This window comes from Stenella coeruleoalba, assembly GCF_951394435.1.
Source record: "Stenella coeruleoalba genome assembly, chromosome: 9".
Lineage (NCBI taxonomy): Eukaryota > Metazoa > Chordata > Mammalia > Artiodactyla > Delphinidae > Stenella > Stenella coeruleoalba.
This window is the reverse complement of record NC_137155.1, coordinates 5,945,974-5,972,734: the sequence shown is the minus strand read 5'-3', so window position 1 is coordinate 5,972,734 and position 26,761 is coordinate 5,945,974. Positions and strand designations below refer to the sequence as shown.

Here is a 26,761-nt window from a genome sequence, read left to right as displayed (position 1 = left end):
AAAAAAACCTGCTTGACCGTATTTCCGCATGTTATTCTCTACTTCAACGTAATGAAAACGGTCCATTTTAAAAACAAATTGTGACAGGTGATGAAAAGTGGATACTGTGCAATAACGTGGAACGGAAGAGATCGTGGGGGAAATGAAATGAACCACCACCAACCACACCAAAGGCCAGTCTTCATACAAAGAAGGTGATGTTGTGTACGTGGTGGGATTGGAAGGGAGTCCTCTATTATGAGCTCCTTCCAGAAAACCAAACGATGAATTCCAACAGCTACTGCTCCCAATTAGACCAAGTGAAAGCAGCACTCGACGAAAAGCATCCAGAATTAGTCAACAGAAAATGCATAATCTTCCATCAGAATAACACGAGATTGCAAGTTTCTTTGATGACCAGGCAAAAACTGTTACAGCTTGGCTGGGAAGTTCTGATTCATCCGTAGTATTCATCAGACATCGCATCTTCAGATTTCCATTTATTTCGGTCTTTACAAAATTCTTTTAATGGAAAAACTTTCCATCCCCTGGAAGACTGTAAAAGGCACCTGGAACAGTTCTTTGCTCAAAAAGATAAAAAGTTTTGGAAAGATGGAATTATGAAGTTGCCTGAAAAATGGCAGAAGGTAGTGGGACAAAATGGTGACTATGTGGTTCAATAAAGTTCGTGGTGAAAATGTGTCTTTTATTTTTACTTAAAAACCAAAGGAACTTTTTGGCCAGCCCAATACATTTTAGGATCTGCGTGTCAAGTTCTACAAAATAGCTAGCTGGGATTTTGATTGGGATTGGCATTGCATCTATTAATTTGGGGAGAACTAACATCTTAACAATAGTGAGTCTTTCAATCCATGAACACGATATTTTTCTTTACATCTTCAATTTCTCTCACCATTTTTTTTATAGTATTCAGTGAATAGGTTTTGCAAATATTTTGTTAAATTTATCTTTAAATATTTCATGATTTCGATGACAGTATATAAATATAATGGTATTTAAAAATTTTCATTTTCTAATTTTTCAGTATGTAGGAATACAAGTGGTGTTGTATACTGACCTTGCATCCTGTGGCCTTCTTAATTCACTCATTAGCTCTAACGTAAGTTCTGGAGATTCCTTAGGAACTTCTACACACAATCATGTCATCTGCAAATAAAACAAATGAACATTTTTGTTTCCAAGACAAAAAATGCCTTTTACTGCTGTCTTGCTTTTTTTGTACTGGCTAGCCTGGCAAGGACTTCGTGTGCAAGGCTGAATAAAAGTGATGGGGATGGAGCCTGATCTTAGGGAATATGGATTCAATCTTTTCTGTTAACTGTGATGTTAGCTGTACATATTATGTAGAAAAATGTCTTTTATCAGTTGCCTTTTATTCCTATTTTGGTGCAAGTTTTTGTAATAATTGCAGACTAAATTTTGTCAAATGCACCTTTTCTTCTCCTCCTGAAGCAGGAAAACTTATTTTCCCCTTCTTTATTCTGTTAAGGTTGAGTTACAGTAATTTTTCATATGTTAAGTCAACCTGGCACTCCCAAGAAAAATTCCACTTGGTCATAAAATATTATGCTTATTACACATAGTTAGATTCAGTTTGTTAATAGTTTATTAATGATTTTTGCATCTAGGTTCCTGAGAGATATTGGTGTGCAGGTTTTTTTCTTTGACGTATTTGTCTGGTTTTGGTATAAGAGTGATGTTAGCTTCAAAAATCGAGTTGGAAAGGGTTCCTTCTTTATTTTCTAAAAGAGTTTGTGAATATTATTATTATTTTTTTCTTCTTAAAATGTTTGGTAGGGCTTCCCTGGTGGCGCAGTGGTTAAGAATCCACCTACCGATGCAGCGGGGTTCAGGGAGATCCCACATGCCGTGGAGCAACCAAGTCTGTGTGCCAGAACTACTGAGCCTGTGCTCTAGAGCCCATGAGCCCCAACTACTGAAGCCCGCGTGCCTAGAGACCGTGCTCAGCAACAAGAGAAGCCACCGCAATGAGAAGCCCGTGCATTGCAATGAAGAGTAGCTCACAATCAGCACAACTAGAGAAAGCCCGCACGCAGCAACAAAGACCCAATGCAGCCAAAAATAAATGAATAAAATAAATAAAATTTTTAAAAAAGTTAAAAAAAAATGTTTGGTAAAATCCACCAGTGAAGACATTTGGGCTGGGAGTTTTCCTTGTAGAAAGATTTTTAATTATGAATTCAGTTTACTATATACATGGCTATTCAGATTTTCTATCAATTTTTATATTACAAAGAATTTGTCCATTGCTTCTAAGTTACCAAATTTAACAGCATAAATTTATTTGTACTATTCTCTTTTTATCCTTTTAATGTCTGTAGGATTGATAGTGATGTCTTCTCTTTCATTCTTGGTATTAGAAATTTGTATTTTTTTCTTTTATCATCTTAGGTATAGATTTACCAATTTTATTGATTTTCCAAAGAATCCTTTGGTTTCATTGATTTATCTCTATTTTCTACTTAAAAAGGTGGCAAATGTTTTCTGTTCGTGGCCAAATAAATATTTTAGGTTTTTCGGCCATATGATCTCTAAGGCAGCACTAGACAACAAGTAAATGAATGAGTGGAACTATGTTCAAATAAAACTTTATTTACAAAAACAAGTGGTGAGCCAGATTTTGCCTGCGAGCTGTGGTTTGCCGACCCTTGGTTTATTAATTTCAACTCATCTTTATTTTTCCTTCCTTGTACTTTGGAGTTGATATTCTCTCATTTTCTAGCTTTGTAAGGTAGAAATCTTAATCCTTCAGTTCTGAAGGACATTTCCAAAGAGTTTAGAATTCTAGGTTCACTCCCCCAACCAGCACCAGTAGTTTAAAGATGTGATTGGTTTTAGATGAAATGCTTGCTCTTGGTCTTTGTTTCTGTGTATTGCTTCCTTTGGCTACTTTTAAGATGATCTTTTTAATCACGATTTTCAAAAATTTGATTATGATAATGATATACTTTGCTGTGTTTTTCTGTTTCTTCAGCTTGGTTATTTGTTTGTTTCTTTGTTTAGCTTATTGGATGTGTGTGTTGGTTTATAATTAATCAAATTTGGAAAATTTTGTGTTCAGTGATGTCACATTGGTACTTTGAAATCAACAATAGTGTGAGTATTTACATCATAAAAATTGGCCTATGCTATAAATCAAGTCTTTTTTCCCCCGTGGAGCTAGTTGTTAAAATTTACTGCCTACAGGTCACTAAAATTTGGTTCTTTTGAATTTTTTTTCTTTATGTTTTTCTATTATGGTAGTTTCTGTTGCTATGTGTTCACATTTACTGATACTCTTAAGTTTTCATTGGATGCTATCCTTATACTGTAAATTTATTATTTAAGATACTGTATTTTTCAGCTGTAAAGTTCTGTTTGGATCTTGTTATAATACTTTCCATTGATCTTTTCATGATGTTTTTCTTTGAATCCTTGACCATATATATATATTTTTTTGCTGCGTTGTGCCTTTGTTGCTGTGTGCGGGCTTTCTCTAGTTGCAGCGAGTGAGGGCTACTCTTCATTGCAGTGTGCTACCTTCTCATTGCAGTGGCTTCTCTTGTTGCAGAGCATAGGCACTAGGTGCACGGGTTTCAGTAGTTGCTGCACGTGGGCTCAGTAGTCGTGGCTCAAAGGCTTCAGTAGTTGTGGCACGAGGGCTCAGTAGTTGTGACTCGTGGGCTCCAGAGCACAGGCTCAGTAGTTGTGGCTCACTGGCTTAGTTGCTCGCAGCATGTGGGATCTTTCCAGACCAGGGATCAAACCCAAGTCCCCTGCACCAGCAGGTGGAATTCGTAACCACTGCACCACCAGGGAAGTCCCTTGACCATATTTTTTTTTTTTTTTTTTTTTTTGCGGTACGCGGGCCTCTCACCGTTGTGGCCTCTCCCGTTGCGGAGCACAGGCTCCGGACGCGCAGGCCCAGCGGCCATGGCTCACGGACCCAGCCACTACGCGGCATGTGGGATCTTCCCGGACCGGGGCACGAACCCGTGTCCCCTGCATCGGCAGGCGGACTCTCAACCACTGCGCCACCAGGGAAGCCCCTTGACCATATTTTTAATAATTGTTTCAAAGTAACTCATTGTTAACTCCCTGTTATTGTTGACAGGAACACTGTCAACTCCTGTTTGGCTTCGACTGCTTCTTCCTTCCCTCCCTTCCTCTCTGTGTTTACTCTATGGCTAATTTAATACTATTACTAAGGTATCACCCTTCTGAGGTTTCTACTAAATGTTCCATATAGTTGACAAAGATTCCCCATTTGGCTGGTCAGAACTTGCATGTTTCCTAGATCTTGTGTCCTCTGGGAATGATTCATCTGAGGGCACCTGGTCATTGTTAGCCCAGCCTGGTGGAGTTTTACCTTATGTTAGCATAGCTTAGTTTTTATCAACAGACTCACAGAGAACCCTGAAGATTTCTACAGCTCTTTCTCCATCTAGCTCCCTCCTCTATGCTGCTCTGCCCTAGAAATTCCAGCATCTCAGACTTATTGATCCCTAATAATAATCTCCTGAACTCAAGACCTCTGCAACGGATCCTCCCCTCAACCCTGAAGCTTTGCTTTAGACAGTGCCCTTCAGGCAGAAGGCTGGAGTGATTTTAAGACTCAGTGTTTGAAAGCGGTTATTTCATATATTTTGTCCAGTTTCATTTTTTTTAAACAATGGGAGGACATGTCTTTTTCTAGTTTCTCCATCATGGCTGGAAGCTGAAGTTCTTATACATGCTTGACCAAACCAGTAATCTTTCTTCATCTGGTATATTCAACCCCTTTGACAGAGCTCTTAATAGCACTATCAGTCTTAAGTGGTATGCATTATGAATAATAGAAAGGGAGGAGATATTATAATCCACTGAGTCAACACCAGCTATAATGGAGGGAGCTGGATGTTGTGGGTAGATAGATGGTCCTCCTGTGCAGTGAATAAATTATGTCCTTCCTTGGTACTTAATCCTTAGGTTGGGTTGAACTAACCTGAGGGTTAAGTATTAAATTTCTCATTTCTTAAAACAGCTAGAAAGTAACAATCTGAGGATTCACTATGGGGTAGTAGAGAAAGAGATAAAATGCAAAAATAATTCCTTCCTGGGAGTTAGGAAGCTTGGCTCAAAGGCCAAGACTCTGCATTTATAATCCTCCACACTTCCTTCCATTTCTATCTGTAAAAATGGGCAATTGAACTCTTTGTCCTTTAACAATCCTTCTGGCTTGGTGATTTTTACTACTGTTCTGTTTTCTCACCATTATTCCTAGTATTATCCCATGTTAATTGGTGTAATATCATAGGCTAGAACAGTTACCTTCTTAAGGGTTAAATTATTCCTATTGCATCTATTAGTAGAGGGTAGGTGCTAAGAGCAGTGCTAGGAAAGTGAATAGAAGATAAAAACAGGCATATCAAATAGCCTCTTGTAATAGTGTAGAGATCTCTGTATTTCCAGTTAAAGAGAGCTTCTGGGTTAAAAACAATCACAAGACAGCAGGGCCTGATATTTTAATCTCCAATCTTCTTATTAAAATAGCAATGATTGAGGAGCTCAGAATTCATCTCCTCCAACATCTAACGTAACTAACAATAATTATTAGCACAGCGAAAATTTCAAGAGCAAGAACCAAACAAGGAAAAGCATACAACTTCATGCCATAGACTTCAATAAGTAGTGAAAAAAGAAAAACAAAATATTCTGGCATGGCTTGGCATAGCTTCCTAGCCTTAACCCTAAGCTCCAGAAAGAGAGGGAATGAAATATTGAGAATTTCCACAATTATTTCTTACTTTGGAGAAAAGTAGTTGGAGGGTTGAACAGGAAGCTCAGGTAAAATTCAAAAAGAAATTGTAATAGGGAAGAACAAATCTGACTCCATATTGGATGTATTTCTTTTACTTTAACCTTTGTTATGCATAACAGCCCATCTCTGGGAACCCCACCTCCTATGCCTGAACATTAAGATAAATCCCTTTTTTCAGCTCACAGGAAGCATCCTGACCAGGCCCACCTGTGAATGGCTGCAGGAAAGAAGAAATTGACTCACCCCCTTGGAGTCTGGCAGAAACCAGGAAATATTTGCAACAACTTATCTTTTTAATTTTACCTCCTCACCTCCCACCTCTCTGTTCCATAAAAGAAACTAGCACCCAAACCTGGGCAAGATGGGTCTTTTGGACACTAGTCCACCATCTTCTCAGTCTGCTGGTCTTCTGAATAAAGTCATTATTTCTTATCCCAACAACTCGTCTCTCAATTTATTGGCCTGTCATGTGGTGAGCAGTATGAGCTTGGGCTCGGTAACAAAATCTTCAGGAGTAAAAGCATCTACAGCAAGACGCTCTGGAGGGGCAGAAGAGCTCTAAGACCTGTGTGGGTTGGAAGAACTGTCTGAGAGTAAGGGATCACCCACACAATAACTGGGTGCACTTTGGGCCAAGCGAATATTAAGATAGGGCACTGGGTCAGAGGAGAAAACAGAATCCATATCCTTAAGCAAAGGAAACATAGCTGGAGCCAGGCCTATGCCATTTCCCTGCATCCTCAGGCTACAGAGAAGGCAACAGGAGCAATGCTCATCTTCCGAGCTGCAGGTCTAAGGAAACAATCAGAACTCTGAGTATGAACGACACTGAGGAAAACTCGACCACACTATAGAGAACAAAGGGCAAGTCAAGCAGAGTAGCCTATGTTCTGCATATGCAAGATGAAAAGAAAGGACATAATTATACCATTCCCTGTTTTTTTGTGGCTTTAAATTTTTCATAATAAATATTTTTAAAGGATTGTTTAAATTTAAATTATACAAGCATACTACTGAAAGGTAAATACAAGGAGATATGAAGATAGCATAAGAAGACAAAAAGTAGAAATCTCAAAGAAACAGAAGGAAACTCTCTACAACTTTTTGTGACAAAAGAACCTTAATAAGGACGTGAACTCCGGAAAATGATTACTCGTCAGTAAAATTTTAAAAACAGAATAAAAAAGACAAAACTGTACTACTAAAGGAAAAAATTGAGAACAAAATAATATCAGGGAATGAATTAGAAATAGCAAGAAACAGAATAGAGAGTTAAAAACTGAAATAATAAAGTACAAAAGGGCTTGAGCTAATCACAGTGAACAGAGGAACAAGCAAGGTAAAACAATTAAGAAAATATAATATATAAAGAAAGAAGAAAAGCTAACAAAAGGTCATTTCCTTAAACAGATACCCCAGCAGATCAAGCAGAAAACTTACTACAAAATTTCCCTGAAGTACGAATCAAATAGTCTATGTAAAAAATTATACAGAATATCAGTTTTTATTGAGAGTTGTTTGCCACTGAATTTCAGGAATAGAGAAATAATTCTTTAATCGCACAGAGGGGACAAAGTAAGATGGGAATATTTCAAGCCAGTGTCAAATTTCTCCTTAGTAACACTTAGTGCTAGGCTATAACGGAGTGATTAATTTCAGCCAAATTTTTAAAAATAATAAAGTGACAATTTTATACCCACTCATGTCACTAAAATATAAAGACAGATATATTCAAACATGTGTGAACTCAGGAAATGTACTGTCTATAAGAACCTTTAAAAAAAATAAAACTACTTGACAAGGAAATTTAACTGATCAAGAAATAATTTTGAAAACATAGTTTAAAATCTGCAATCTTTCTCAATATAAATTTTCACAAAGCTCTATAAATATCTTCCTAAAAGGTTAATTCTACAGTGCAACAAAAGAAAACAACATTTCATGATTTTTATATTCTTGTGATGTTACTGTGTCCAAAAATTATACTTGCTTGAACTTTTATTTCTTTTAGAAAGCAGGAAGAAAAAAAGGCAATAAAAACTTGCCCCAATTTGCTAGAGCTGCCATAACAAAGCACCACAGACTGGATGGCTTAAACAGAAATTTATTTTCTCACAATTCTGGAGGCCGGAATTCTGAGATCAAGATGTCAGCAGGGAAGGGTTCTTGTGAGACTGCTCTCTTTAACTTCAGATGGCTGTCTGCTCACTGTATCTTCATACCACCTTCCCTCTGCACCTGGGTCCAAACTTCCTTTTCTTATAAGAACATCAGGCACACTGGAATAGGGCCCACAATAATTACCTCATTTTAACTTAATTACCTCTTTAAAGGCCCCATCCCCAAATACAATCACATTCTAAGTCCTGGGGCTTAAGACTTCTACATGTAAGTTTTGGGGAGACACAATTCAGCTCCTAACACTCTCCATGGCTCGATGTAAAGAAAGTGCAATTGAATGTCATCATGCTCCATTATTTAAGCCCCAGGGAATGCAATGGAAAGGTCAGAACCCCTTGCCTTCCTTGCCTTCTTGAAATAAGTCAACTGGTTATAGCTAGGTTTGGGATCAAAGTCATCTCATCCACTTTGTCTTGGGAGAGGTGCTGGACTTCTTATCATCTTGGGGGAAGAAAAGACTGACTGGTAGTAGAGGGAAAGAGCACAGGACACTCAGTGTTGTTTGACAGTGGTTTTGATAAAGCATAAAGAAAACAGCAGAATGACTAGTTTCTTCCCATTTCCTAGTCTTATTTTTTATTTTCACTCACTTTACTGTTTAAGGTTTACAGAAAACATTGAATATAAAGTACAGAAAATGACTACACCCTCCCCCTCCCACTCCCTCTGCAGTTCCCCCTATTATTCACAACTTGTACATCTGTTACTATTGATGAATACATTATTAACCAAAGTCCTTCATTTACACTAGGTATCACTCTTTGTGTTGTACAGTTCTGAGTCTTGACGAATGCATACCATCATGTAACCACCATTGTGGTTCATTCACAAGTTTCCAGGCACTCAAAATCCCATGCTACACCTAGACATTCCTTCTTCCCTGTCCCCATACCCCAGGTAACTACTAACTTTTTCCTGTCTTTACAGTCTTGCCTTTTCCAGAATGTCATAGCTGGAAGCAAACAGTGTGCAGCCTTTTCAGATTGTCTTTTTTCACCGAGAAATACACATTTAAGGTTCCTTCACATCTTTTCACAGCTTGATAGCTCTTTTTTTTTTTTTTAAACACTGGATAACATTCTATTCTATGGATGTATCACAGATTGTTTATCCATTCATCTACTGAAAGGCACCTTGGTTGCCTCCACATCTCACAATGATAAATAAAGCTGTTATAAAAATCCCTGTGTACGTTTTCAACTCATTTGGGTTAAACACCAGGGAGCGTGACTGCTGGATAGTATGGTCAGATTATGTTTAGCTTTGTAAAAAATGCCCAAGTGTCTTCCAAAGTGACTGCACCATTTTGCATACCGACCAGAAAGGCATGAGAGCTCCTGTGGCTCCACATCCTCCTTAGCACTTGCTGTTGTATTTTGGATTTTAACGATTCTAATAGGCACATCTCATTGCTTTAATTTGCAATTGCCTGATGACATGATATTGAGCACTTCTTCATATTTGCCATCTGTATATCTTTTTTGGTGAGGTATCTTGTGCAGATCTTTTGCCTCTTTTTGAATTTTTTTAGTTGCTGACTTTCAAGAGTTCTTTGTATATTCTGAATACAAGTCTTTTATCAGACATGCATTTTGCACATATTTTCTCCCAGTGACTTGTCTTTTCATTTTCTCAACAGTGTCTTTATGTAGAGCAGAAGTTTTCGATCTTGATGAAGTCACACTTATCTTTTTCTTTCATGGATCATGCCTTTGGTGTTGTATCTAAATACATCACCAAACCTAAGGTCACCTCTGTTTCTCTTATGTTATCTTCTAGACATTTTAGAGTTCTGCATTTTACATTTAGGTCTATGATCCATTTTAATTTTTGTAAAATGTCTAAGTTCTGTGACTGGATATCCAGTTATTCCAGTACCTTTTGCTGAAAAGATCTATGCTCTTTTGAATTGCCTTTGCTCATTTGTCAAAGATCAGTTGTCTCATTTGTGTGGGTCTATTTCTGGATTTTCTACTGTTCAATTGATCTATTTATCTCTTCTTTCACCAATACCATATTGTCTTGATTACTACAGATATACAGTAAGTCTTGAAGCCTAGTAGTGACAGTTCTCCAACTTTATTCTTCTTCAGTATTGTGTTGGCTACTCTTTTGTCTTTCTATAAACTTTAGAACCAGTTTGTTGATACCCAAAATAATTTGCTGGGATTTTGATAGGAATTGTGTTGAATACCAAATTGGGAAATACTGACATCTTTAAAATATTGAGTCTTCCAATCTGTGAACATGGAATATCTCTCCATTTATTTACATTTGTATTTCTTTCAACAATTTTGTAGTTCTCTTAGTATAGATCTTGCACATATTTTGTTAAATTTATACCTATGTCTGCCTGCCTCCTTCCTGCCTATCTCTCTCTCTCTCCCTTTTTTTTTTTTGGTGCTAATAAAAGTGATGTATTTTTTATTTCAAATTCCAATTTGAAAGCAATTGACTTTTGTATATTAACTTGGTATCCTGTAATCCTGTAATCTGGCTGTAATTGTTTATTAGTTCCAGGATATTTTTTTGTTGAGTTTTTGGGATTTTCTACATAGACTATCATGTCATCTGTGAAAAAAGACAAGTTTTTTTTATTCTCCATCTATATGCCTTCCCCTCCTCCCCTTTTCTATGTCATGAGTGAGGACATCTAGTATGATGGTTAATAGGAGTGTGAAGGTCTTACAATTTTTACTTTTCTTATAATTTTTACTTTATTATTTTAAAAGAATTAAAGTGGGCTTCACCAAGAGATTAATTCCTTGTGTAGGGACTATTCCAATACACTAACAGAAGTTGGAGGGGAGAGGAATAAGGAGGGAGGAAGTGTGTTAAATTTCTCATCATAGCACGGCACCAATTTTACTAAAATTAAAACATTTCAAGAATATATACCTTATAATAACTCCAACCTAATGTTTTCTCTTAATCTAAGAGTTATAATTAAGGAGCAATATAGCATGTGGTAAAGAAATGTTTATCATCTTACATTCAGAAATTTGGAAATTATTTCATTTTCATTTCAGTTCATTTTTCTTGTTAAACTCAGATAAACTTAATATTTTAAATATAATTTTAATATGATCATATTTTTATTCTATATCTGTATACTTTTTCTAGCTATTTACCTAGATAGCTTTCAACCTGTATGTTTGCAGAGACAGAACTGGAGTGGGGTTCATCTGTTAACAAAGCATTTTACTGGATAAAGGATAGTGGTTGATTTTTAACATTTTCTTTGTACTTGTCTGTACTGTCTGAATTTTAAAAATAATCAGCATGTATTATTTTTGATAAAAATGTTATTTCAGGGGCTCCCCTAGTGGCGCAGTGGTTGGGAGTCTGCCTGCCAATGCAGGGAACACGGGTTTGTGCCCGGGTTCAGGAGGATCGCGCATGCCGCAGAGCAGCTGGGCCCGTGAGCCACGGCTGCTGAGCCTGCGCGTCCGGAGCCTGCGCTCCGCAACTGGAGAGGCCACAGCAGTGGGAGGCCCACGTACCGCAAAAAAAAAAAAAAAAAAAAAAAGTTATTTCAAAAATATAATCACAACTGCTTAAAAAAGATGTACTCATCAACCAAAAAAATTAAGATAACAGCTATATGTCCAAATATGGATGGAATTTGCTCTAAATACATACTATAGTGTTAGATTTTGACATATTTACACAGGTTCTACCCTCTGAAGCAGTACCACATAACTTAGGGGGTTAGGTAGCAATCACTGTCTTAACCTTTCCCATCTGCCTCTACATGAGGGATTAAAATGCTACATCAACCAAAAACTGCACAACCACAGACTTAATTATTATGCAGAATCTACTTTATGAAACAACTAAATTGGTGGACTATCCTCTCCACTCCCCAATTAGCAAGTCTTATTTCACATACCTTAAAGCTTAGGACAATAACAGTATCATTCCTAAATTGTTAACAATAATTTTTAATATTATAATTAGTGTATGTATAAAATAGCAGCTTCTTTATTGAATCAAGATAAATATAAGCTGTCATAAGTTAATATGCTTTTTAGATATATTTGACTCATAGATTCTTTTTCTCTTGCAATTATTTTAGAAAACTAAGTCATCTGTAGACTTTTACTATCTCTTGTTTTATCAAATATCTTATTACCTTAAAAAAACAGGACTTAAAAATTTTTTTTAAATTTAAACTAGTAAAAATTGTCAGTGGAAAAAAATTTAAACAGTATCAAACCTAAAGTAGCAAACATCATCAAATCTATATCAGATCTATATCTTTAAAGGCTTTCCCTCAGACATATATAAATACATAGATGTTGTGATATTTACTATAATGTAACCCAATGTGGTACATATTTACTATTTTGTGGTATGATATTTACTATTTTGTAACCCAATATAGAACTAGCTCAATTACTGCAACGAGAATATAATTATTAGAGAATTACATGTTTTAAAGCAGGCATACCTCATTTTATTGCACTTCACTTTACTGTGCTTTGCAGATACCGCACTTCTACAAATTGAAGATTTGTGGCACCCATGTGTTGGGCAAGTCCACTGGCACCATTTTTCCAACAGCATTTGCTCACTTCCTGTCTCTGTAACACAGTTTGATAATTCTCATGATATTTCAAACTTTTTCATTATTTTTATATTTGTTATGAGGATCTGAGACCAGTGATCTTTGATGTTACTATTGTAATTGTTTTGGGGCACCACAAACCACACTCATGTAAGACAGAGAACTTTATAAATGTTGTGTGTGTCCTGACTGCTCCACTGACCAGCTGTTCCCCCATCTCTCTCCCTCTCCTCAGGCCTCTCTATTCCCTGAGACACAACAATATTGAAACTGGGCTAATTAACAGTCTCTAAGTGTTCAAGTGAAAGGAAGAGTCAATTCATGTGCCAAACTTAATTGCTGTCTTTACGGAGAAATGGCCACGGCCACCCCAGCTTTCAGCATCCACCACCCTGATCAGTCAGCAGCCACCAACACCAAGGCAAGACCCTCCACCAGCACGAAGATGACAACTCACTGCAAGCTCAGATGATGACTAGCGCTTTTTAGCAATAAAATATTTTTTAAGTAATGTACACTTTTTAGGCATAATGTTACTGCACACAACAGACTATACTATATTATGAACATAACTTTTATATGCACTGGGAAACCAAAAAATTCATGTGACTTGCTTTATTGTGATATTTGCTTTATAGCACTGGTCTGGAATTGAACCCACAATATCTCCGAGGTAAACCTGTACCCATTTTGAAAACCTATAGAAAGAAGATATAGAGGTACAATTTTTTTTTTTTTTTTTTTTTGCGGTACGCGGGCCTTTCACAGTTGTGGCCTCTCCTGTTGCGGAGCATAGGTTCTGGACGCGCAGGCTCAGCGGCCATGGCTCACGGGCACAGCCGCTCTGCGGCATGTGGGATCTCCCCGGACCAGGGCACAAATCCGTGTCCCGCACATCAGCAGGCGGAGCGCCACCAGGGAAGCCCTAGAGGTATAATTTTTAACTCTCTTTCAGAGAAGCACAGAGATCTTGCTTGTTAGTAAAATAAATGTAAAAAAAAATCATATACCCCATTTTCAATTAAAGATTATATTTTTCTACTTTAAGGAACAAAAGACTAGAACTCTGGGTAAAATATTACTTAACCTACTTGGAGGGTGTATTATTTAAACTTGGCGTTTTTTAAAAAAATCCTATATCTATACAAGGGTTTTTAAACTTTCTTACTTCAAGCAGAGATTCAGGAATCTAAATGGAGCATTAATTCAGCTTATCTCAAATAACACTATCAATATTTCACTGATATTTTTAAATTGAGGGGCAATTTAAAATTTCTACTATGTATACTTACAATTTATAGTCGACTTTATGTCAAAACAAAATTTTAAAAACTTGACTTCATCATGTGCATATAGATCTTTTCCACATTATGAAAAAATTCAAACATACGTAAAAGTTGAATTGTTCAGTGAATACCCATACTACTACACCTAAGAATCTTTCAATGACTGTATACTTGTACCTGTACACTTCACTCCTGTCAGTGGTTATATCATTTAACTAGAGCGAGAGTTCAGTGTTTGTGTATGGTGTTTTATTTTTTGAGGTAAACTTTACATGAAGTAGAATACAGACCTTATGAGTACCATTTGATGCCGTGTGAGAAATGCACACACCTGCTGCCATGACTGAATGTCTGTACGCCCCACATTCATTTGCTGAAGTGCTAATGTGATGGTGCTTGGAGGTGGGGACTTTGGGAAGTAATCAGGGGATGAGGGTGGAGCCCCCATGGTGGGATTAGCAACCATGTGCAGATGCCATGAAGACAGCCCTCTGTAAACTGGGACCACACTCTCTACTAAGAACCCAACCACGCTGGCACCCTGATCTGGAAGTTCTATCTTCCAGAACTGTGAGAAATAATTGTTTACTGTTTAAGCCATCCAGTTGATGGTATTTTATTACAGCAGTCTGAACTAAGGCTCCTGTGTAACCCTAATCCTTGTCAAGTTACATTATTTTCACGCCTGAGTTCTCTCATCCTCCGTCTTAATCCCTATGCCCAAACACTGTTTTCAACATATATTAATTTTGCCTTGTCTGGAACTTCTTACAAATATTATTTACAGTATGTGGTCTTTTGCATAGACTTCTTTCACTCACCACAATGTTTCTGATATTAATCAATGGTGTTACATAAATATATATATATTTTTCCCTTAATTGTGGAATAGTATTTCATTGTGGAAATACATCTTTTTGTTCATCCATTCTTTGTTGATGGACTCGACTCACTTTTAGTTTTTTGGCTATATCTTTGTACAAGTCTTTTGGTGAATATATTTTCATATCTCTTCAGTAAATATCTAAAATTGAAATTGAGGGATTATAGAGTGGTATACACCTAGTTTTATAAAACTGCTGGGTACCATTTCACACTCCTGTTGACAATGATAACAGTTCTGATTGATCTAATATTTATACCCAGATTTGATGTTGTCAACCTTTTTAAGCATTCTCAGGGTGTGTAGTGATACATTGCAGTTTGATATACTACATTCTCATTATCATTTGGTTCAAATAATTTTCCAATTTCCCTCTTAATTTCTTCTTTAACCCTTTGAATTATTTATTTAGAAGCATGTTATTTAATTTCCAAATACCTGGAGATTTTTCTAAGTGTCTGGTTGTTATAGATTTCTAATTTAATTCCACAATGGTCAGAAAAAAATGTATGATTTGAAACTTTTTTAATATAAGACTTGTTTTATGACCCAATATATGTTCTATCTTGGTAAAGTTACCATGTGCACTTGAAAACGATGTGTATTTGCAGTTTTGGGGGGTAGTAGCTCCACTTGTAGACTAATCAGGTCAGGGTAGTTGACAAGGTTGTTCAGATCTTCTATTTCTTTGTTGATTTACTTTTTTGTCTAATGCTGTAAGTTGCGGAACGAAGACATAAAATCCCCTACTTGTTTGTACAGTGGTCTTTTTGTTAATTTTTGTTTCCTGTATTTTTAACCTCAGTTACTAGTGCACACAAATTTGATTGATATATCTTCCTGATGAAGATATTACGATTGATATACCTTTTATCATTATGAAAATGCTTCCTTTTTATCTCCAGTAATTCCTATGTTAAAGTCTACACTATCTAATATTATCTGATATCAACAAACCCCGGTACCAAATTCTGACATCTTCTTATTGTTTGTATTTCCATCTATTTACTTGCAACCTATATGTCTTTATATTTAAAGTGTACTTATACAATCAGCATATAGCTAAATCTTTGTTTTTTTCCAATCACTTTGACATCTGCTTTTTAAGGGGAGTTTTTAAACATAAAAATTACATTTGGATGTAATGAAATTACAGATGTGGTTATATTTAGTTCTCCTGTTTTGTTTGTTTTTTTTTTTTTTCTCCCTTCCTCCTTTTGGGTTTTGGGTTAATTGCGTATTTCTCTGAATGCCATTTTAATACGTGATTGTTTTTTCAGCTATATAGCTTTGCAGTTTTTAATTTTTTTCTTTAGTGGTTGCATTCTTAACATAGTCTTAACACTACACCACTTCATGAAAAATATAAGAATGTTGCAATAGTATAGTTCCATGCACCCCTTCCATGGTAAAAGGCTGTACTCTGCTTGTATGACATTTGGCATTTCCATATCTATGTCCATAAGTTCAGAACTCAAGGAGAAACTCTATAATTACTCAAGTGTGGATATACGAATATAGTCTCACCTAAATATCAAGGACATAATGGTTCAATGTGGCGTCCACAGAGCTCAGCGGTCTGCTGTAATATATATATTGTCAGGGTGATGGGCATCACTTGTTTTCTAGGTAAGAACCTAGGTTTTCCGAATATGTGATGATATGATTATGGGTTTTTGTCCCATGTCAAGGCAAAATACTGGAGCCTGTTAATAGTTATTGCACAGAATATTTGCTACAGGATGTGTTGGGAATGAAGCAGAGTAAAAACTTTTCCAAAGCCCAGAGGTCTGTAAAACATACTTCTTCTCTCTGTCTAACAATGGAGCATGACAAGGGTACCAGAGGAATAAATGTAACTCAGGAGCAGCTGATAGAGCTGAGTTCAGAGAGAGGTTAGAACCCTCAGTGCTGTGATCTTCAGTACCTAAACGCTCCTGCTAAGTTTAAAAAAAATGTAGGTTTCTAATCCCTAAATGACTAAATATTCTGATTCAGTGGGTTAGAGGTCAGGAATTTACGTTTTTAACAGTTTTCATACACTGTACTACAGGTGGTCCATACGTATTGTAAAGTTCACATGGGTACTTGGCCTTAATTTTAAGAAGTTTAAAATTCTGGACAGATTGGGGTGTTTAAATAAGTCTTCACCCCTAGGCCTTTAGCTCAGGTGACGTGGCCTTAGAGTCCTACAGTGATCATCCAAAGGAATGCTGTCTTTATTCCACCGTCCTTTTTTTTTCTCTCTTCACAACACACTTTTTATTTGCCATATAGTATTTTTACTAACGTATATTTTGCTTTCTTGTCTGTTCCCTTCCCTACCCTGTAAATTCCCTTACTAGACTGTAATAAGAGGGCATGACATATCTGGCTCATTCATAGCACCTAGTAAAGCGTTATACACCTTAGGTGCTTGATAAATAATCGAGGACACACTGATTCATTCCAAAAACGTAACATCACAGCACCATTTAGCACCAAATGTCTGGGTTCATAATAGTCTCAGCAAAACCCATAGTCGGATAACACGTATACCCTGTACCATGTCCCCACGGCAAACCCAGATCATGGCCTCAATTCCTGGGGAATTCCAAAGATGGACACAGAGGAAGGCCAGGTTTTGCGGGTGGGAGACCGTTTCGAGGGAGGTCGGTCACAAAACACTATGTTGCTTATAAGGTTCATTGTTGACGACTACAATTAAATACGTACAAAGGGACGGGCAGTCAAGAGGTCACCGCCCAAGACGAAGCCTATCAGAGCCTGTCGTCCGGACCGGTCCAGCAGAGTTGACCCAGCTAGGGAGCTCGGGTGAGGAGCGCGGCGGGGAGCACGCCCCGCCCACGCCGCGCAGGGGCCCACGCCACTCCCCACGCTCTCCACGGAACTACCCAAGCCGCCGCCGACGCCATAGACTCGCACTCCGCGAGCCCGTTCCGGAAGCGGGGCCGAGACGCACGTCGGACTGCGCCTGCGCGCCGACGTCTTCCCGAAGGACCAATGAACGGAGGGGTGGGCGGGCAGTAGGCGGTTTCCGGTTCCGGTCGGCGTTTGTGTGTCGGCTGTTGTGCTACGTGTCTTGGACTTGGCCAGCGGACGCCGGGCAGGTGAGGCTGCGTCTGGCGGGGGCTCCGGGCTACCGTTTGGTCACTCGCGGAGGTGGCGGACGTGGGCGAGTCCGCCGGCCGTCCGCCGGCTGCCCGCACGGCGTCGGGGGAAGCAGGCCCGGGGCCGCGGCCCGCGTACCCGATGGAGAAGGGCTTCCAGGGCCTCTGGCCTTCGGGGTCGGCTTTGCGGCCGCGCGGGCTCGGCCACCTTGCTGGGAACACTTCCGCCGTCTCGGTGCTGTGGTCACGGAGAGTCTCTTCGGTGTTGGCTTTGGGGCCGTGTGTGTGGAGCGTGTCTCGGGGAGCTCCTCCCTGTGCTGTGAGGGTGAAAGGGTTGATCTAGAGTCTGGATCAGGAGGCCATAGTGGGTTATTGGATCCCCTCTCCTGACGTTCAGTGCAGTGTTTCGGGTGTTGCACGGGTTTTTTTGTGTATTTTTTTTTTTTTTCCTGAAAGGACCCTTCGCATTTATCACGACATCTGTAAAGTTTAGGCTCAGTGGATTTGCAGAACAGAGTTAAGTGCAAGACTAAGGAAACAGGCGTTACTACCTGTGTGTTGCAGGGGCCCAGCACACCTGGCCCGGGACGTTTATAGAATTCCGGACGTCCTTTCAGTGTTCCTGGGTGAGGAACCCGGGGCTTAGAGAGGCTGCATTTCATAGAAAGGGATTTGAACCACCACCTCTTACGGGTGGCATTAGCTCAACAAAAGCTTATCGAGTATCTGGGTGCCTGGCCACGGTTGTAAGCACCTGAAATACAGTGAAGTCCAAGTAGCGAATCGGCTTCATTGGCTGTTGTACCAGTGACTGTCAGAGCCAAGGTTGGATGACATTTCTACTGTGTGACGGGTTCCACAAGAGAGCCCATCGGTAACATACATATAGCCCTTTTCCTTAAAAGGTGTGTCCAGACCTAAAGGTTCAGACTTCAGCGGATAGCTTCTGAGAGTCTGGGTCTTGGTTTAGCCCGTTGTTGTGGTTTTGAAAATTGTACAGATGATCTGCCCCATGCAGAGAAACTCCTTTCTTAAAATGTTGTGTGGCCGTGGTTTGGAACAGTCAGATGGAAGTCCACATTTACCTCTACTCTAGGCCCTTGAAGCATCACAGTTAGCATTCACTGCACGGGACACTGGGGTCTGGGGAGTTTAAAATAAAATATAGCAAATATTTGTTGGGGCCCAACCCTGTTGATTCCTCAGCAGGAGCAGCGGGGGACTGCAGGGTGGGTGAGGAGCGGATCTGTTGTCAAGTGCTTATTAGACTTTTCGTAGTGAGAGCCCTTTTATATTAAGAGGTTGCATTCTTTGTCAGTGATAAGAACACGGGAAAACCTGCGGTTATCTTATTGCCTTTGTTTTGATGATTGGCTGGAGATTGCAAAAAATAATGTCAATTTACTCTTGGAGTCTGTTTTTTTTTTTTTTTTTTTGTGAGATGATACCGACCCACCCATATCAGGCTGGTCTCATTCACATTTTGATATAACTCAACAAGTCCTTGCTCTATAATAAATAACATCAGTGAGTATCTTTTTTGTTTTTTAAATAGGCATCATGGATCAGGTAATGCAGTTCGTTGAGCCAAGTCGGCAGTTTGTGAAGGACTCAATTCGGCTGGTTAAAAGATGCACCAAACCGGATAGAAAAGGTAATAAATAGCTTTGAAATGAGAGAAAAAAATTAAATCTTTGCATTCTCTAAGCCCTTTATTTGATTAATGTCTTCCTGTTTAATAATTGTTGCAATTCTTTCATCAACATTTTTATTGATTTATTTTGCTTTATTGCTTTTTAACATTGTTATTTTTTCTAAATTTTGTATACTTTTTACACACCTCATAAATTTTTCTCTTATGTGTATTTTCACATCGTATAAGGTTATTTGTTACAGTCTTATTTTCCATGTTGCTTTTGCCTTAGTCGTATTTAATGACTTGAGAGTTTTTAGTATCTTTCACATTTCTACTCTGGAAAATCTTTTGGAGCTCTTCCTGTGGTGCCACTCCCTCCCCAAGCCTCCCCCAAGCAAAAAAGGCCTTAACGTGAAATCAACAGCATAGTTGGTGCCAACCTAGGAAGTTTAACTTCTTATTTATCACAATTCATGTGTTAAAAGGTGTACCACAATTTGCTTCTGTTCATTTATTGACTGCTGCCTGAGTTAGGAGGTGGGAATATAATAGAGACTATAATATGATGCATTATAATACATATATAGCATAATATATAAAAATGTACAATAGGGAGCAGTCCTTGCTTTTATGGACCTTAGATTCTTTGAGAGAAAATAGTCATAAATAATGACAATTACAATTTTTAATTACTGCTATGGTAAGTATTATGGAAGGTAAATAGAGGAATATTTGATAGCATGTAATAGGAGGACTGACCAAGTCAGGAGGTCAGGGAGAGCTTCCCCAAGGAAATAACATTAAATGGAAATATTACCAGGGTCTGGGACCTTTACATAAAATTGTGCTCAACCCAGTTCGGTTTTTCAAGCCTTATTTTTGGCTTCATTATAATATCAAAGACAGTTGACCTGTTATTTATAAAAAGTTATGTTCTATGCTTTTATAATTAATACTTTTAGCAATGTTACAAAGTTTTTAAGACAGATACTGTGTATTCTGTCCATGTTTCATTTCTTTTTGGTATTCTGGTCATTTGCTAGGAAGATAAATATGTCACTGTTGGTTGATGGAATCACTAGCCTGAACATGCAGTTTATTTTTATATATCATTAAATATCAATAAAATATGAAAGTTAAAAAATCTGTCAAATACCTTATTTACTATTAATACTGTCATGTTTTATGTAGAATTATGTACTTATTATCAGGAGAAATGTACATCAGTAAGTTTATGTCAGTGCTAATTTTTTTCCCCCTATACTTGCAGTGACAATGCAAAAAATAATGTAAATTTTGTGTTTTTAAATCCAGAATTCCAGAAGATTGCCATGGCAACTGCAATAGGATTTGCTATAATGGGATTCATTGGCTTTTTTGTGAAATTGATCCATATTCCTATTAATAACATCATTGTGTAAGTAAACTTTATGAAATAGACAATATCTAGGATAGAATGAAAATGCAAACCATTTGAGTTAACAGCCTGCTATTTCGTTAATACACAGATATGTTTCTTGACTTTTTAATGTTGGTACAGTCTGCTGCTGTTTACTGAGTACCAGATAATTCAAAGTGACTTTAAATCTTGTATAATTTTTATAGCTACTCTGTGAGATAGGCACTAATTTTTTAATAAGTAAAATTTTAAAGGATCAAGGAAGTGAGTTAAAGGCACTCAGTATGAGACAAAACAAGTATTCAGTGACAGGACCAATATTCAAATCCAAGTCCTCTTTCTGCAATATATTAACTTGTCCACAAGAATTTTAAGGTGCGGAGAAAATGCTCCCCATCTGAAAATCACTACAGCGATAGAGTTCAGACTCTGGACCAGGTTGCTTAGGTTTAGATTCTCTTTCTTGTTACTTAATAGTTGTCATGACCTTGGACAGCTTGCTTAGCTCCTCTGTGCCCAGTTTATTCAATAAGGATAATAGTTCTTAACTAGGGCTATGGAAAGATTAATGACTTAGGTCATGTAAAACCCTAAAAAATAATTTGGGTAAGAACCTAAATGGAAGTTGTGGTTATTGTAATGAGCCATTGATACTAATATACTTTTAGGTATATTAGGAGGAGAAAAGACAGAGGAACACTGGGATTACTTTATTCTATTCTAAATGCTTTTGCTTTTTAGATTCATTACAAGATTCATTACAAGTTGTTGGGAACACCTTATGGCAGTGTGCAATTAGAGCAGTCATTTTAGGCCATTTTGTTTGGTGTAAAGAGTTAGTATGAGTTGCAGTACTTATTTGCTCTGTGATTTTGTATTCACCTAATCTCTGAGCCTTACCTGCCAGTGAGATAATCATGAGAGAAGCCTTTTGGACTTACTTTATGGGGTGGGGATGCTTTGTAAACTATAAGTCTCTTTAAGTACTAGATATTTTATTATGGATGCTGGTGGAAGTTGTCTTTTAAATGACGAGACTGGATGAGTATTGTCAGGTGGCTTTCTTAAGTAGGTTTTCATAGCTATTATGCAGACATGCCACAAAGGGGTATTTTAGGATCACAGAAAGTTAGACCTGGAAAGGACCAAGTCTCTCAAACCTCCTCCATCAGTTCAGAAATCTCTATTATATGCCTAGTGAGGAATGCCATTTCTGGAATAGTGGAATCACGGAGCGAATCCTGAAGTAGAATTAGGAAACCTGAGCTCAGTGTCTCTGGGCTACAGCCCCTACCTAGTCAGTAAACAGAGGAGGTAGGGTGGAGTCTGTGACATAAGCTCAGTGCTTCTGCTCTCCTGCTCCCTAGTCCATTGTCAGACAGGTATAACTGACAGTTATTTCTTGAAATTGTTATGAAGTTTAATTAATTGGTAAGGTAATATTAATACGTAACTGTGTATATATATATATATATATATATATATATATATATTCATTCTGTAGTTTGTGTGTGTGTATACACTACAGAACCTAGTCCAGTGTATTCTTGTACACATTGAAAACACTTGAGTACGTGTTGAATTAAGTGAACAACGGCAGGTTCTTAGCCTTTTTCTAAGGATTATGATGGTAATAATAATTGCTAACATTTATTGAGCACTTGCTGTGTGCCGAGGACACACAGCTTACTGTGAGCTGACTCTTTTAACCCTCATGACAATTGTGTGAGGTAGCAGTATTATTATTTCCATTTTATAGATGAAGAAACTGAGGCATGGAGAGTAAGGAAGTACGTCGCATGCCTATAAGTGGTAAAGCAGCATGTGAAACCCAGGCTTGGGAGCCTGTGTTCTTAACCATTGTATAGGCCATCTCTCATTCCGGCTCAGTTTCAGACCACTACTCATCCTGAGTCAGGCGCCTCACTTCAGGCTCCAGTTTGCATTTCGTTAAGCCCTCTTAAAATCCAGTGTTTAGAATCCAGTGCTTACTGTGGATGTCTTCTTGCTAAAGGCTAAAATCTTCAGTTTCTCACAGATAATGGCTACAATAAACTTCCTTTATCCTGGGTTTACATAGTTGGTGTGGTTTGTTTTTAGCCTAAGAATGGAACATTACCCCTTGTTAAATTCCATTTTGCTAGATTCCGTGATGGAAGACTTTTGCATTTTTAATCTGTTCATCATTGTTATTTATCCTAGTTTTGTGTTCAGACATCTTTTATTTCATTATCTGAGTTGTGACCTAAAGTACCTTTTAGGACACCCTTAGCACACCCTTTCGGGATTGAGATTCATTAGTCCAGTTGTTCCCAACAGGTCTTTGAAACAAGTGTTAAAGATTTGTTTTCTCCCTTCCCACTAGCTATCTATTTTAGGGAGATCACCTTGGTGCTTTGTGACCACCTGGATGGGTGGGATAGGGAGGGTGGGAGGGAGGGAGATGCAAGAGGGAGGGGATATGGGGACATATGTATATGTATAACTGATTCATTTTGCTATAAAGCGGAAACTAACACACCATTGTAAAGCAATTATACTCCAATAAAGATGTTAAAAAAAAAAAAGGCAAGGGAGTTAACAAACATTCAGTAATAATTTGAATTGTTGAGAAAAAAGGATCCATTTATTCACCGGCCAAGGCTATTTCTGTTAGGTTGATTCCGTCCAGTAAATGTAAATATTATTTGTCACTGGATAATTAATCAGCATGTGGTACTAGTGTGCTTAGATCCAAGGATTAATTATCATTATTTAGTATAAAAAATCCATTGAATGTAGTTGTCTTTTACACGGAAAATGCACGTTATCAGTGGTCTTTTGCCTTGGTCTCACTAGACTATACAGGTGCTATGCTGTGTGTGTTTCCTGACTGAGATGAATTTTAATTTTTGCCAGAATGAAGGGCACGGGGAAACTTACAGATAGCAAGTCAGAGAAGAAAAACAATATGTCCTTACTTTTATGCTTGCTCTTTGCTTTTTTTTTCCTCTTAGAAACCTTGGCTTGCATTCAAACTCTGACCAACTAATAAAAAAAGAAAATTAAAAAAAAATTTGCTTTCTCTTAATTCTTATTTCTGCAACAGGCACAATATATCTTTTGCCAACCTTGCTAGTCAGAGATTGTTGAACTATGACCTTTTGGAAGCTAGTTGCTTAGAAAACTTCTCTTCTAGTAACACAATTGTTTTCAGTGTTTAAAGAGTTAAAAAAATATATCTCTAGATAGTTTTTACATTAAAATGAGGGCCAAATAAAACATTTTGTGAGAAAAGCTATCAGAAAACTTTAAGTTTCTTCATGATACGCCATGACAGCTGTAAAACTAAAAGAAATCTTTTTTTCCTACTTGAAAGAGCATAAATCACTGTTTAAATCATTTTGAGGCGGTAGCAAGTGAAGTATAAACACAAGCTTCTCTTTCACTAGGCTGAATTATCACATGTTTTTCCTTATGATGAAATTTTTTCTTCTATACAATTACAGCAGTCAAAATTAATATCCACAGGGTTATAATTTAAAGGAGTTTTATAGTTGTGGGTATTTTAGCTGCAGCAATACGGTTTAATGATATAAGCACTTAACGCACTTCACGTTAAAGTATAGATGCAGGAGTGTTTCTTTTAGGAGTATAACTTTCATCTAGTACTGGAATTATTCTCTTTCTTTAACATCACAGTTTTAAAATGTATATCTCAGTATACAGTTTTAATGTTTATGCTTTTGAAACTTGGAAGGTCTTCTGTAGAAAAGGTGATTCTTATGTTCATTATTAATCCAGGTTTTTGAGTGATTATGGGAAGATACAGTGGTTGAGAACCAGCATACTACTCTGCACTCTTGATTTTCAAATGGCTGATTGTACATCAAATTGAAAAAGTTCTTAACTAACCGCCCTGTTATGTAATTCATATTTTTCGTCTTGTTGAGAAAGATTTTATGCTAGACTGTTAAGCATGTTTTCCAAATGAGGATTCTGAGGTTTAACAGATTAAGCCTGTTCCAGCAGCCACGTCCTCTGTAAGGACCTTTTCAGTTCCAAGATTTTAAAGTTCAGTTTCTTCCCTTTTGTGCTATTTTGGAGTAACGTAGGCGTGGTTCTCAAATAACTGGTTTTGGTTCTGTAAAATTACAGCATATTGCATTTCAAATTTTTCTTCTTATTAAAATCTTACGTACATTCAAAATTGACCATCTTTTTTTCTTTTACAGTGGTGGCTGAATACCTTTTTAGAAAAGTGTTTTTCATCTTGGGGATTGGTGAACAAGTGAGGATTTGAGACGCTCATGGACTAAAAATTTGCCTATATGTTTTGTGTTTTTCTTTCATTTTTTTCTTCCAAGATGTTTTCTATTTGTAAATTAAAATAATTTCAAAATAGACAAATTTCTCTTTTTTCCATCACAGATATTTGTCAAATTTTAGTGGTTAAAAAATAATGGGTTCTTTTCCCTTCTTCCCTTCTTTCCTTCCTTCAATCCTTTATATTTTGGTTTACAGGAGAAATTAAAGGGCACAGTGGAATATTGCACTTTCTGAGTACTCCTCTATCAGATCAGTGTTTTGCCATCATGGAGGAAGAAACAGCAAGTAAAGGATGGTAGAGATAGTGAGAGAGAGCTTGAAGTTGGGGTAGGAGTTTTGTCCCTAAACACTGAAGGTGTAAGTAGGTAGTCAGACCTATATACAAGTTTATGTGCTACTTGAAATAGCTTCCTGAAAATCATGGTTAAAAACTTTAAAGTGAGAGCTCCTCTTCAGGTAAACTATAATTTGTTATACTGTCATAAACATTGGAGTTCTAAATATTTTAAAGAATTTTTTTGATAATTAAATGTGAGATGAAAAGGTGCCTTGTCTTCTTTCCCTTTTAAAAAAAATACTGGTATAAAATTGAGACAGTCTATTCTCAGTTTTATTTATAAAACTATTAATCTGTTCATTGAGTGTTATTGAACTTTATTTCTCAAGTTCTAATATTTAAAAAAAAAATTGTATAGCAGCACACATTTGGTAGGTGTCCTCTGATTCTTAGCAAGTAAGGTAGACAGGTGTCTAACTGGTATTGTTTGGCAGTATTCCTCAGTTTTGGGATCCATGGTTCAGAGAGCAAAGTCTGTTTTCATAGTGATGATAACAGATTTTCTGCCTATTTTTGAAATACTGATAACTGTTTTCAGTCTTGAATGAATTGATGTCTTCAAGGAAATAAAGCCTTGGCCATCTCTGCTCTTAAGAAGACCATATAGCTACGTTTGATAGTTATGTAGCTCCTTAAAGGCCAGAAGTGTGTGTTTACGTGCATATGTATGTTTGTCTCTATGTTTACACAAGCACTCATATATAGTGTGCCTATACACATATATACACGTTTACATATATACACATATGTATTGAGTACTTATGGTAGAAATCTAAAATGTACACTTGCTAAAATGTCAGACTTGCTTCTGGCAAATGTGTGTATTTTCTTGTAGGATAAAATCTGTACATAAGTATTGACTTGATGTAAGATAATTATGAATCTCTATAGCCTACATTTGTGCAGCTCATTTTTTATTTTTCTGACTTACTGGTTCCTGACACACGGGTAGGTAAGGCATGACATAAATATTTTGTATTTATAAATGTGAAGTGAGGGCTGACCAAAGATTGTGGTGATAAAACAGAATAACCTTCACACTCAACAATTGAATTCTTAAATAGGAAAGAATAAATAACTAGATTTTTCTTACTAACCATACTCCTAGTATATCTAAGATATGCTAGTGTGTTTGTTTTGTAAAACAATACTTCTTAAACTTCAGCAAGTTTAAGAATCACCTGAGGGAGTTTCTTCCCAGCCTGAAGAGTGTGAGTGAGCAGGTCTGGGTGGGCCTGAGAGTCTGCATTT

At 37.4% G+C, this 26,761-nt stretch overlaps 1 protein-coding gene and 1 long non-coding RNA gene across 4 annotated transcripts in view; one reads left to right on the top strand and one right to left on the bottom strand.

Annotated features, from left to right (window-relative positions):
- LOC307191382 overlaps positions 1-17,651 on the bottom strand; it is a 70,527-nt gene extending 52,876 nt beyond the window's left edge. Inside the window, exons 1-3 of one of the 2 annotated variants that reach the window (XR_013829738.1) lie at positions 17,436-17,651; positions 12,435-12,567; positions 1,058-1,146 (exon numbers count right to left, since the gene is read on the bottom strand). This is a non-coding gene — a long non-coding RNA (uncharacterized lncRNA). The remainder of the gene's footprint in view (positions 1-1,057; positions 1,147-12,434; positions 12,568-17,435) is intronic. The other variant, XR_013829739.1, reaches the window with a different exon arrangement.
- A 110-nt stretch (positions 17,652-17,761) lies between these two features.
- On the top strand, positions 17,762-26,158 carry SEC61G (SEC61 translocon subunit gamma; the record flags this gene model as incomplete). Of its 2 annotated transcripts, none has more annotated exons than XM_079931671.1 (3): positions 17,762-17,830; positions 19,386-19,484; positions 20,781-20,887. In XM_079931671.1, exons 2-3 carry the CDS (start codon positions 19,391-19,393, stop codon positions 20,885-20,887), a joined length of 201 nt encoding a protein of 66 aa, XP_079787797.1. In that variant the 5' UTR covers positions 17,762-17,830; positions 19,386-19,390. The 2 variants fall into 2 exon arrangements, 1 of the variants encoding a protein (XP_079787797.1); XR_013829799.1 differs by lacking the exon at positions 17,762-17,830 and adding an exon at positions 25,080-26,158 and having other exon boundaries at positions 19,448-19,484; positions 20,781-20,883.
- Positions 26,159-26,761: the final 603 nt, after the last annotated feature.